Consider the following 11,302-nt stretch of genomic DNA (forward strand, 5'->3'; position numbering starts at 1 on the left):
AAAATTATTTAAATTGTTGTTGACTGCGAAGCTAGCAGATTTTCTCTCTCTCTCTCTTTTTCCCTCTCTCTTTATCTCTCTCTTTCTCACTCTCTCCTTCTCTCTCTCTCTCTCTCACACACTCTCAGCTCTAGCAATGTTTTGAAAGCGCGCTAGACAAAAACTCTAAAAAAAATCGCGTGTTATATTGCACCATCGAGAATTTATGAGTTCAAAAATATTGACGAATTCGTGGCTTTTATGGTAACGGAAACAACCAAACTAAGCTTGAATCATAAACATAGAGTCCATTTCTAGATTCTTGACAGTCCTGACTTCAAACAAATTCAAGCAACAACACGCGCTGAGCTGTTTGCTTTGTTTATTTAAAACTTATAGTTCAAAATTATGCATATTTTTAGCATACCCAAACGAAATTCCCCAAAAACTGCAAGAGTTAAAGCACTGACTACCGCATACCCTTCACAATAAATGGAGTGTGCATAATTTGCCTAGTAATTCGAGTGATTAACGATTAGATTGAGGCTGATTGTAATCAATTTTTATTATTACTATTATAATATGTACTGTCGCTCGTTGAAGCATTAAGTATATGCCGCGTCTAACAATAAAATGAGACGTAAGCTCGGTTTTATCAAAAACCAGTCATCATTTTAACTAATACGTAAAATATTTTTGTTTACTTATTTTTTAATTAGCGCGTTTAACAAATGCCTGCAAATTTGGCAAGCAAGCGTTAAATTAGCATGAGATAATTAAATATATTTTTTACAGCCTAAAGTTCTGAAATTTTATTGAAACATTGACATTACGTTTAAATTATTGAACTTATTTATGAAGTTATTTATTTCAAGTCTAAATTATACAATTATCAAATAACACAAAGCCGTCTGATTGTTTGCGTTAACTGACCAATTGAACCTCATTAGAGTATTCAATAGTCGTCAAATTAGATGAATTGGTATATTTGAAAAGTCAATGTCACCAAAGAGTTACCTAGAGTAACCCTTCCTTACCCACACGCACTGCGGCTACAGATCATCATCTAATCATGCTGCGAGAGACTCTGATAAAAACTGTAAATGCTCGTGACTACTACGAGTAGAAGCTGTAACCTACTCGGGACGCGCGAATGTGTAATTAATTTTATTGATGCATTTAGCTGCCTGAAGATAAGCCGCGATGAGTTTTTGATAACAGTTGTTAATTCGCTTTGTGTTCCTGCCCTCTTAGTTATCTAAAATGTTTCCCGTAAGTGAAACATGTGTTTTAACGTCCACAATATTTAATTCACCAAGCCCCCTGATTTGGATGCATCGATTAAAACAGGTTTTATATTTTATTAATATATTTTCGCTTAACATTTCTCTGCTTTCGAGTTGTTTTAGTGGTACAGCAGCATTTAAAGCATTTAAAAACGTACTAGAACATTTTAATGACATAATTTTGCACTACTTAGTTAAAATATATTTAAATTAGTTGAGTGGTAAATTAATATAGGTGCATATATCAAAGAATCCTTGTACAATAGTAGCTCGTCAACAAAATGCCTTTCAGGACATGTTCACATAAAGCATGCGCTGTGCACATACCCTACCCACGAGTTTGCTGTACTCGATAATCACATCGCGATCGACATCACCGTCATTCCTCTGTGAACAAAAGCAAATCAACAAGGAAATCATTTCATTCGATGAGCTGGCAACAAAAAAAAGAAGTACTTACTTGTATGAATCTACCGTAGCTGATGCAGGTCTGTGGGTTGATAAGCAGCATTACATCATTTAAATGCTGATTTAAAAACTCATTCACGTCCTTTGCTGTGGCATCCGGATTTAAGCGATGATACTTTTTAGCGTCAAGTTTGTTGCGTATTTCTAGCGAAAATACAGAATATAAAGTCAGCATAAATCTTTGATTATCGGAAATTTGTTAGCTACCATCAGTTAGGGGGAACCAATCGTAAGTCTCGGGGCAGAGTAAATAGGAAGCAGAGAGTTTGCCTTTGTAACGCATCTTGGGACAAGAGTGAATGTAAAAGCCCATATAGTAATACTTTAATGCGGGCACTCGTTCGGCAAGTGTTTGCACCAAGTCGATTTCCCTATAATGAGAAAGGCAGTAAGTATATTAACAATTATTATTTGCAAACTCGACTCTTTAAACTCACCTTAGAGAACCATATGTGCCCAAGGATAAAAAGCTATAGTCCGGATCGTAAAAAAAGTAAACTGAGCTAACCGAGCCTGGCAGTATATCAATGACCCCAACAGCGATCAACTTGGTGTCCAGCCAATATTGCTGATGAAAAGATCCATAGCCCACGTTCGGCAAATCCTCTATTTTTTTGTGCTGTAAATAATGTCAACATACGGATTAGAATCGCATATTTATGATCCTTGTAATTTTTTGTTAAACATTTCTTATTTGATTGATTGGCAACCTTGAGGGGCGAGTGTTGCAGATGTTCCTGGTAGGCTTTCATATTTTTGGGCGGATCATGGTGTATAACAATCTGATACTTCTGATACAGCTCATAGCTTTGCGGCAACGTGCGCTTGAATTCCTCACCATCGACATTCACCAAACGCAGCTATGGATTTATAAAAAAAAAAAAAAAAAAAAAGAAAACAGATAGTCATTGAAAATTACCTTTAAGGGTGATTTAACCCAATACCGCCGCATGCTTTCTAATGATAGGCGTGCAGGATTATCATTGTGTATGACTAATTGATATTTGCGATACAATGCGAATACTGCATCGGTACAAGTGCGCTGTGTATCTGAGGCAGGCACCAAGGCGATCTGCAACAAATAGCACAAATACGATGTGTGTACATAAAAGGGACAACAATGGGGCACTCGTGATACATAACATAAATCAATCAATCTATTTACAATATAATAGGTAATACACACAGGCACACATTTTCACAAACGGATGCAATGTTTGACACTTGTCGGAAAGACTCTTCCTTGCAAATAAACCAGCATGCAGCTCGAGAAAGTTAAGTGTTAGCTTGCTTTGATACATACAAAGCTTAGTTAGTGGCTGCTCTTATCTCGAGCCGCATACGAATAAGTTCGCTTATCGATTTCATTTATTTATTGCTATAGGCATACATACCTTTAACTGATGCTTATCAGTTTCCTTGGGGGCAGACAGAAAATCTTTTAGGGTCTTCTCCTGTATTTTCGGCTGCGGCTGTGGCTGCTCATGCGGGACGCCCAGCTTGGCTTGTCGGCGTTCGATGCGCATTTGTTTCGCCTTCTTCCGAGGCGGATTCAAATTGGGGGCAAATGCTATGGGAAATCCCTTTAATCGTTATATATAGATTGAGCAAATAATTTATTACTCACCTTTAATTTTGTTGTTTGCTAACAAGGACGCCGATGGGTCGCCTGACACTTGAATGGTGTTCGATGTTTTGATTTGTTCGACATGCGCCTGAACTAAATTTTCAACATGCTCCACGTTGAGTACTGAGGGCTTCTTATCAGGTAGCTGTGGTTGAGACTCACTTGCACTACTCGACACATCAACGTCATCGCCATCACCATTTTTGGGTTGACCCGGCGTATGTTGCTGCTCGTTCGGGTCACGCTTGCCATCCCGCAGAAACTTATTCATGCGCCTCAAAATGCGTTTATTGGACTTGGATAGTTTGAACTCCAGAGCATCGCACTTAATCGTGTAGCAGGGACAGCAGGTTTTGTCATTCTGCGGCTTATAACAATAGTTACCGCAGCGTCGCCAGCCCCGATCGATGAGGTCTTGGTAGTCTTCGCAGGCTAAGCGATATGCATGCATACCTGTATGACGCACGCACAAAGAAATAAGAGATTCGGAAATAAATTCTTTGTAGCTCACTTACCATGCGATTTGCTGCAGTTGGTGCCCGAACAATAGCCACATTTGTTTGTCTGCTCGCCAAAGTACTGCACAATGCTTACACTCATGATTGCGTATACTATTCTTCTAATACTCGCGCAGTCCTTTCTTACATTATTTTTATTTGAGTATTATACTTTAAGTGAATAAGAATCTGCAGCGAATGCAATGCACCGATCCGATGATTCTGTTGCGAAATAAAATAAATGTGACGATATGCAATGCTATCGATATATCGATGTTATGAAATAGTGCTGGAAAACACAATCTAGAGCTGATCAGCTGAGACTGAACTAGTTCTGTTTTATTATTTGCGGTCAATTGTTGTGATTGTGATTGGGTTACCTACTTTTTTTGATTGGAATGGTAGTGAATAATACTAACGAATATAGTTTTCTGAAATAATAGAAACCACTGCTGAAAAGGCTTCATGAAATGATTCACTAACTTAATGAATTAAAGAGCGCATTTCAACGGAAAATCCACTTAATCAACACTATTGCATGCCATATCGTTGCGACAGCCGAATTTAAGAAATAGTTTAATTACCTGACTTTAAATCAAGTGTATTAGTTAACCATGAAGTGAATTAGCTATTAGGTGTATAAAAACAGTAAGTTTCTAATTTCCGCCCTTCATCGACGATGACAGATTCGGGCAAACCTGCCATGTAATTCGAAACGGAAAATTGAGTAGTGCGCAGTTTGTGAAGTGAAAGTTGTTATACTCGTAATTATAAAGCTTTCAATTGCTGAAGTGTATATCAGAAAGCCATTATTTTAATAAAATATTTATTAAATATTAAATACCCAAGCAGATCATCTTAGTTACAAATCTTCAATTAATTAATATTGTTCTGTTGATTTTCTCAGATCCGCAATGATTGCAGCAGAAGCATCTGAGGTGGGCCATCACACTCCCAAGCCAAATGCCCACTTTGAACATAACATCAAGTTGGCTCGATCGAAGCAAGAGCTCAATGGAAAAGTAATCGTAGCACAAACAGTCCCTCCCACACCCACTGCACCCGCCGATTTGAAACCTACCTATCTGAAATTGTACACCTATTGCCAGGAGCACGCCGCCTACTTTGCCAAGGATCATACGGAGTATGGACAACGGCTGCATGCCGCACATATTGCCTGGCAAGATTTCATAGTGCTAGCGAATCGTCTGGTGCTGCAAATCGAAGCATTTGCCCATGAATATGATTTTGACGAATCAACACCAGGAAACGGATATCGTAGCTTTATCTATGTAACCAATGCATGCATCGACCATGGGCTCGGCATTTGCCAGCACTTGCTTGCCACTCGCGCCACGCTCTTCTTTCGCAAGAAGTTCTACATGAAGGAGGTAGAAGCCTGCTCCCAGTTGCTGTGCTCGATCTGCACGTGCTTACAGTATCTGTTGATACTGCGCCAATGGTCCATGAATACGGGCGATCTGCTGGGCTGCGGTCGTCATACGGCCGAACAGCTCTTCGAGTTGGGCGACACCATCAATCAGTATTGTTTCTATGGCCGTTGCTTGGGCTTTCAGTATGGAGACTCCATACGTGGTGTGCTTCGCTTTCTAGGCATCGGCATGGCCAGCTACTCGGAAACGTATTACTCCCAGACAGACAATAGCAGCAGCTCACTGCTAAAAACCACTCGCAGCCTCTGGTCGAGCGGTAAATACCTCATGAATCCGGAGCTGCGTGCCAGACGCATTGTAAACATTTCGCAGAATGCGAAAATCGATTTCTGCAAGTCATTTTGGTTTCTTGCCGAATCGGAGCTCATGCACAAACTGCCCAGCATTGTAGGCAGCTCCATAAAAGTAAATCGCATAATTGAATTGCCCGCCGAGCCTCTTCGTTTGCCAGCACGTGTGCAAAAACCAGGCAACGCCACGGACAATGACAATGAGCTGCAGTTCGTTGATATACCCGTGCCCAGCTCACATTTGGGACCTGGTCTGCCGGTATCGGTGCGCCTGCTTAGTGCGAAGCGACGTGCTGGTATGTTGGGCGAGGGTCGCTATCGTGGCTGGCGTCGCCCATCGGCGCCTTCGAAATCGATACTATTTCACTGTCACGGCGGCGGCTTTGTGGCGCAATCTTCAAAATCCCACGAGCTATATCTACGCGACTGGGCTGTGGCGCTGGACGTGCCAATACTCTCGGTGGACTACAGCCTGGCACCGGAGGCACCCTTCCCACGTGCCCTGGAGGAGGTATACTACGCCTACTGCTGGCTGCTGAACAACGCACAACATCTGGGAACGACAGCAGAGCGTGTGATTTGCGCTGGCGATTCAGCGGGCGCCAATCTCTCCATCGGCTTGGCGCTTAAATGCATTGAACAGAATGTACGAGTGCCGGATGGTCTGTTTCTGGCTTACTGTCCTACACTAGTTAGCTTTGTGCCCAGTCCGGCGAGGCTGTTGTGTCTAATGGATCCGTTGCTGCCATTCGGCTTTATGATGCGCTGCTTGCGCGCCTACGCGGCGCCGTCTAATGAAAAAATGCAAGAAAAGCATTTGGAGGAGCTAGAAGAAAAGAGCAGCGCGGAAGCACAGGCACGCGCTGAGGAAGTAGAGAAGCTTGCACACAGCATGAACTCCAGTCGACGCACGTCGACGGCAAAAAGCCCGCTGACACCGCTCGAACCGCTCAATCGCTCGGATGAGGATGAGAGCAGCGACACGTTTGCCAGCGCCTCCTATCACAGTCAGACGGTGGAGCGCACAGATTTGCCCAGCACTGACAATAGCGACAATAGCTCCTGTGTGTCGTTCGAGGATGACTCGCAGCCCATCGAACATTATCCGATTGACATTTCTGCCGAGGTACCGAAGGATGCCGAATCTGCCGCCTATATTGACCATTTTCTAGATAAATATCTTATTGATACGGCTACCATAGAAGCCACCGAGGATAACACAACAGCACCTCCGCCATTGCCACTGGCCAATGGTGTCAACAAGAGTAACTCCGAAGAGAACATTATAATTGAGACAGGTCGTGAGATAATTGTGGATACGCTGCCAGGCCGCTTGCAGGAGGCTGTTAATAATATAATTAATCGCTGTACCCAATCCTATGAGATACAGAGCAGCACGACGTCTGGTCAGCAGGATGTTCGCAATTTAGATGCTTTGATTGCCCGCAGTCCCAGCGAAGAGTTTGCCTTCGAGGTGCCCAAAGATCCGTTTCTGTCCCCATACTGGGCCAGCGACGAGTGGCTCTCCCAGTTACCCGAGACCAGCATACTTGTAAGTGTAGATTGAAACTAAATATACATTTAACCATATTAAAATTTAACTTTAATTCATTTCTCCTGCAGACGCTTAACATGGATCCTTGCCTCGATGATTGCGTTATGCTTGCCAAAAAGCTGAAGCGCCTGGGTGGTCAAGTCCACTTGCAGATACTTGAAGGCTTGCCCCATGGCTTTCTAAATTTTACGATGGTACTAAATTTGTCTGCTTTGAATTCATTCATACAAGCTAATAATAAAACTTACTTACAGTTGTCCAATGAGGCAATGGATGGGTCCAAGCTGTGCATCAAATCACTGCAGGCATTGCTCCAGGCAAGTAAAGATAACAACGACGATAGCACCGCATACGACGCGACTTCCAGTCCGAGTGCGTGCTCAGCTGCATCGCCGGCGCCTTAAAAAGAATATGTACTAATCCCTACAAGCATAAATTATACATACATATGTATATGTATATATATACATATTTATATTCATATATTAATATTTATACACGGTTTGTTATATGCAACATGGACATGTTGTTTGTGTCGCACAATTCTTGCTTTTGTCGCATCTCAAATGTTTTTATACACTTTTATATATGATATTATGAACAACAGAATTAGATTAGCTTTATATGTTTTGTAATGGCAGCTCTAGCTAATATAATAGATAGGCTAAAGCTTCCAGATTTACACAGCCAATTGTTCAAGTATTGAGAGCGTGTAAACACGCTCTAAAATATTTTCTAACTAAGAAACAAAAATGTACTCGCACAACACTCATGCAAACTCTCAAAAATGTGCCTGTTATGAACGAGTATTTAGCCTAAGTTGATGACATTCGGAAGCTTGCAAAGTTTTATAGAGAAGACAGCTTATATCATTTGCAAATGATTATTTCGACGAATTTCAGTTGCTGTTAATTCCCGACAACAGATTTAGGCGATCTGCTATAATTTAACCATATGCCAACTCTATTGATATTAAATGTACCCAGTGTTATGATATTAAATGGTTATTGCCAAACAACGAATAATTTATGTTTTGAAATATGTTTTATTGACCCGAGGAAATGCTGAATGAAAGATCTTAAAACTTAGAAGATGTCGTATGTAAGATAATTATTATGCGGTAAATGTAAATATGTAAAAATGAATACGTTCTGGGTATATCGCGCGACAGCCTTATGTCTCGTTATCTTCAATCTTTGGCGCCAAATAGTAGCGTATGTGACCCAGATCCTTGATGGCATATTCAACCACCAACGGCACATCGGCGCACATGGACAGCTGCACCTGGGTGGAGAGTGGCGTTGCCTTGGTGAAGGCGTTCAGGTAGCGACAAGCAAAAGTTAGTGTGACTGGTTCCTGCATATCAATGGTGACAGCCTCCTCCTCTTTGTCCACTGAACCAGTTTGAGCCAACTTAATATTGGCCGTTCCAACATCACCGCTGGCCGAGAACTTGACGCCCTCTTTCGTACAGCAAATGACAACGGATTCACTGAACTGTGCCAAGTCACGACAAATGCGCGCAAATTCAATTGCGGGCATTCGCACCACACAAGAATACTCGGTTTCTGGAATACCCAAGTGCTCCTGATCGAGATTCATTAGTTTCATCTCATAGTCGGAGACTTTTTCTTGATTAGCCGACTCGAACATGATGGTGACTGTGTCGGCATTATCCTGTGCCTTCATAGTCACATTATCCTCATTATTAGCGCACTTCAAGATCTTCGCCATACTGCCCAGATTCATGCCCATGGAGAGATTACGATCACAGCGGAACTTATCAAAGCCATCTGATCTTAACGTCAACGAAACCAGCGACACGTGGGAGTTGTCCATGGCCTGGAGCTGTAAATGAAACATATAAATACCTTATATATGATTTAAACAGGATGTAGCTGCTCTTACCTGTATGCCAGAATCGCTGCAGTCAAAAGTACCTTCATTGAGCAAATCTTTGATGGCATCCAAGATTTTCTTCAATATCGTGGCTTGTCCCAAACGTGCCTCAAACATTTTGATTATTTAACTTTAATTATATTTGTGGAATGATAGTTTTCGAAATTTCGCCGAGCGACTTGGTGCTGCGTGTTGCCTATGAGCCTATTCAATGAATTCTACCGCGGTAAAACTCGCATTTTGGCGCGAACAGCTGTCAACCTGCGCTGGGCACAGCGTTGCCCAATCACTTCAATTTGCAAACATATTTAAGAAGGTTTATTAAATGTAGCCCTGATAAATATTACAAACTATGTTTTAATTTATTACAAATAAATATTTCGCTTAGTCACATACACTTAATGATATTTGTTTACTAATTTGTTCTGCGGTAAATTTCTTGGTTTTAACATGTGACCCAATTCATTTATTCCAAGGCCTAGTAATATTTTTGTTTTAATTAACAATTAAATTGCAATTAATTTACATATATACTTACCATGCACAGTTCGTAAATTTGGTGTTCCTATGGGATCTAAAGTCGTAAAATATTCCACCAAAACTTTGTGCTGTCGCATGGCTGCCACACAAACGGCTGGTATTAGCGAGGATAAATTAAAGTCCTGATATGGGCGGCGATGTAGCAACTCCAGTACTAGCTGCAAGTTTCCAGCATAGCTGGCCAGCGTTAGCGCATTTTGGCCAAAATAGTTGACGGCGTAAATATTTGCACCGAACTCTAGCAATGTACGTGCACATTCCAATCTACCCTGGTAGCATGATTTGAGCAAAGCTGTATTTCCATACATATCTACTTCTTCAATATTGTACTGTTGATTAGGCTCTACCGTACATATAGTACGCAATGCCATAATGTCATTCTCTGTCACACAGCTAAGAGCTAGAATTATTTATATGTAAATATTATACTCACATTTAAATATTTAAGAACATTTACCACTCATTATTAAAGTAGAAACTTATTCGGTGTAACGGCACTTTTCCCAGGGCTACCGAGTTCAAAGTAACCCTGCAAAATTCCATAAACATCAAGTTTTTAACGTTGTTGCACACCGTTTTTCGAACTGTCAACGTCAAAAGTGGAACGAAGCAGCGCATCCGCTTTCTTTTTCGGCTGAATAGTTGTCGCTTAAACAGGGCAAAATGGTGCGTCTACATATAAATCATGAAATATCTACCCAATCAAACAACAAAAGTTGCAGTTGTCTGCTATAATACTAAATGCACGTCAAACTATACGCGGTGAAGCCAAAATGGTGCAGTTAAATAATATATAAATGTCTAAATAATTGCGCTGATTTGGGCGGAAATGCAATTTCGGCTTTTGTTGTTTACGATTTGTGCCGTACCAGTGAATTCACGAATAATACAAATATGTTTTGAATTGCAGTCGCTCGTCATCCCAGAGAAGTTCCAGCACATTCTTCGTATCATGAATACGAACATTGATGGCAAACGCAAGGTTGGCATCGCAATGACTGCCATTAAGGGTGTTGGTCGTCGCTATTCCAACATTGTGTTGAAGAAGGCCGATGTGGATCTAACCAAGCGTGCTGGTGAATGCACCGAGGAGGAGGTAAATATAAAAATAAGAAGCTGGAAGACAAATCTATTTACATTGTTTACATTTGTTGTTCGACAGGTTGACAAGGTAGTCACCATCATCTCCAATCCTCTGCAATACAAAGTGCCCAACTGGTTCCTCAACAGACAGAAGGACATCATCGATGGCAAATACTCGCAGCTGACCTCATCTAACTTGGATTCCAAGCTGCGTGACGATTTGGAGCGCTTGAAGAAGATCCGCTCGCATCGCGGTCTGCGTCACTACTGGGGCCTGCGTGTCCGTGGTCAGCACACCAAGACAACTGGTCGTCGTGGTCGTACCGTGGGTGTGTCCAAGAAGAAGTAAGCTTGCGGCTGGCTGATGCAGCATCGATCCCTGTATACAGGCTGACGCTTCTATTGGTTATGATTCTTCTATACACAATACACAAAACAAAAGAAAAAACTAATTAAAATGAAAAAAAAAAAAAAAAACCTAAAAAATCGGATATTTAAATTTCGAGTGCAGTGGTTTGTGATTGAAGAGAAAGAGTGAACGAATTTTACAATAACAGATCTAACAGGCACTTTGTAACGCCTTCAAAACTTGAAACCTAGCATTATATTTCAACAATTCTGAGA

General features: G+C 41.3%; 5 protein-coding genes across 10 annotated transcripts; 2 read left to right on the forward strand and 3 right to left on the reverse strand.

The window, feature by feature from the left end:
- Positions 1-1,330: 1,330 nt before the first annotated feature.
- Positions 1,331-4,079, reverse strand: LOC6580724 (arginyl-tRNA--protein transferase 1). Of its 5 annotated transcripts, none has more exons than XM_015164387.2 (8): positions 3,876-4,079; positions 3,361-3,813; positions 3,128-3,303; positions 2,444-2,593; positions 2,171-2,352; positions 1,941-2,104; positions 1,726-1,877; positions 1,331-1,652 (listed from the first exon to the last, which is right to left on the reverse strand). In XM_015164387.2, exons 1-8 carry the CDS (start codon positions 3,958-3,960, stop codon positions 1,554-1,556), a joined length of 1,461 nt encoding a protein of 486 aa, XP_015019873.1. In that variant the 5' UTR covers positions 3,961-4,079; the 3' UTR covers positions 1,331-1,553. The 5 variants fall into 5 exon arrangements, with proteins under 5 accessions (XP_015019873.1, XP_002006527.2, XP_043867178.1 ...); XM_002006491.3 differs by lacking the exon at positions 2,444-2,593 and adding an exon at positions 2,653-2,805; XM_044011243.1 differs by having other exon boundaries at positions 3,128-3,315.
- An 81-nt stretch (positions 4,080-4,160) lies between these two features.
- Positions 4,161-8,181, forward strand: LOC6580725 (hormone-sensitive lipase). Of its 2 annotated transcripts, none has more exons than XM_015164388.3 (4): positions 4,161-4,258; positions 4,765-7,153; positions 7,225-7,350; positions 7,411-8,181. In XM_015164388.3, exons 2-4 carry the CDS (start codon positions 4,772-4,774, stop codon positions 7,558-7,560), a joined length of 2,658 nt encoding a protein of 885 aa, XP_015019874.2. In that variant the 5' UTR covers positions 4,161-4,258; positions 4,765-4,771; the 3' UTR covers positions 7,561-8,181. The 2 variants fall into 2 exon arrangements, with proteins under 2 accessions (XP_015019874.2, XP_002006528.2); XM_002006492.4 differs by having other exon boundaries at positions 4,191-4,505.
- Positions 8,182-9,275, reverse strand: LOC6580726 (proliferating cell nuclear antigen). The gene is made up of 2 exons (XM_002006493.4): positions 9,065-9,275; positions 8,182-9,004 (listed from the first exon to the last, which is right to left on the reverse strand). Exons 1-2 carry the CDS (start codon positions 9,170-9,172, stop codon positions 8,330-8,332), a joined length of 783 nt encoding a protein of 260 aa, XP_002006529.1. The 5' UTR covers positions 9,173-9,275; the 3' UTR covers positions 8,182-8,329.
- Positions 9,276-9,358: 83 nt separating this feature from the next.
- Positions 9,359-10,144, reverse strand: LOC26528424 (DNA replication inhibitor plutonium). Its single transcript, XM_015164389.3, has 3 exons — positions 10,053-10,144; positions 9,594-9,995; positions 9,359-9,533 (listed from the first exon to the last, which is right to left on the reverse strand). Exons 1-3 carry the CDS (start codon positions 10,057-10,059, stop codon positions 9,454-9,456), a joined length of 489 nt encoding a protein of 162 aa, XP_015019875.1. The 5' UTR covers positions 10,060-10,144; the 3' UTR covers positions 9,359-9,453.
- Positions 10,145-10,168: 24 nt separating this feature from the next.
- Positions 10,169-11,273, forward strand: LOC6580727 (40S ribosomal protein S18). The gene is made up of 3 exons (XM_002006494.4): positions 10,169-10,261; positions 10,506-10,691; positions 10,758-11,273. The coding sequence occupies exons 1-3, from the start codon at positions 10,259-10,261 to the stop codon at positions 11,025-11,027; spliced, it is 459 nt and encodes a 152-aa protein (XP_002006530.2). The 5' UTR covers positions 10,169-10,258; the 3' UTR covers positions 11,028-11,273.
- Positions 11,274-11,302: the final 29 nt, after the last annotated feature.

The sequence above is a fragment of the Drosophila mojavensis genome, unplaced genomic scaffold (genome assembly GCF_018153725.1).
Source record: "Drosophila mojavensis isolate 15081-1352.22 unplaced genomic scaffold, ASM1815372v1 contig_81, whole genome shotgun sequence".
NCBI lineage: Eukaryota > Metazoa > Arthropoda > Insecta > Diptera > Drosophilidae > Drosophila > Drosophila mojavensis.

Bases quoted from the DNA above. Each gene is read 5' to 3' on its own strand.
- LOC6580724 (XM_044011242.1), bottom strand. From the start codon at position 3,960: ATGAGTGTAAGCATTGTGCAGTACTTTGGCGAGCAGACAAACAAATGT. The intron at 2,806-3,127 runs GTATGTATGCCT...TATTTGTTGCAG, and splicing joins CTGATAAGCATCAGTTAAAG to ATCGCCTTGGTGCCTGCCTC. The intron at 1,653-1,725 runs GTAAGTACTTCT...TTTTGTTCACAG, and splicing joins GCTACGGTAGATTCATACAA to AGGAATGACGGTGATGTCGA.
- LOC26528424 (XM_015164389.3), bottom strand. The intron at 9,534-9,593 runs GTAAGTATATAT...AAATATTACTAG, and splicing joins AAATTTACGAACTGTGCATG to GCCTTGGAATAAATGAATTG.
- LOC6580725 (XM_015164388.3), top strand. From the start codon at position 4,772: ATGATTGCAGCAGAAGCATCTGAGGTGGGCCATCACACTCCCAAGCCA. The intron at 7,154-7,224 runs GTAAGTGTAGAT...TTTCTCCTGCAG, and splicing joins TACCCGAGACCAGCATACTT to ACGCTTAACATGGATCCTTG. The intron at 7,351-7,410 runs GTACTAAATTTG...ACTTACTTACAG, and splicing joins GCTTTCTAAATTTTACGATG to TTGTCCAATGAGGCAATGGA.
- LOC6580727 (XM_002006494.4), top strand. The intron at 10,692-10,757 runs GTAAATATAAAA...GTTGTTCGACAG, and splicing joins GTGAATGCACCGAGGAGGAG to GTTGACAAGGTAGTCACCAT.
- LOC6580726 (XM_002006493.4), bottom strand. From the start codon at position 9,172: ATGTTTGAGGCACGTTTGGGACAAGCCACGATATTGAAGAAAATCTTG. The intron at 9,005-9,064 runs GTAAGAGCAGCT...TTTCATTTACAG, and splicing joins GCAGCGATTCTGGCATACAG to CTCCAGGCCATGGACAACTC.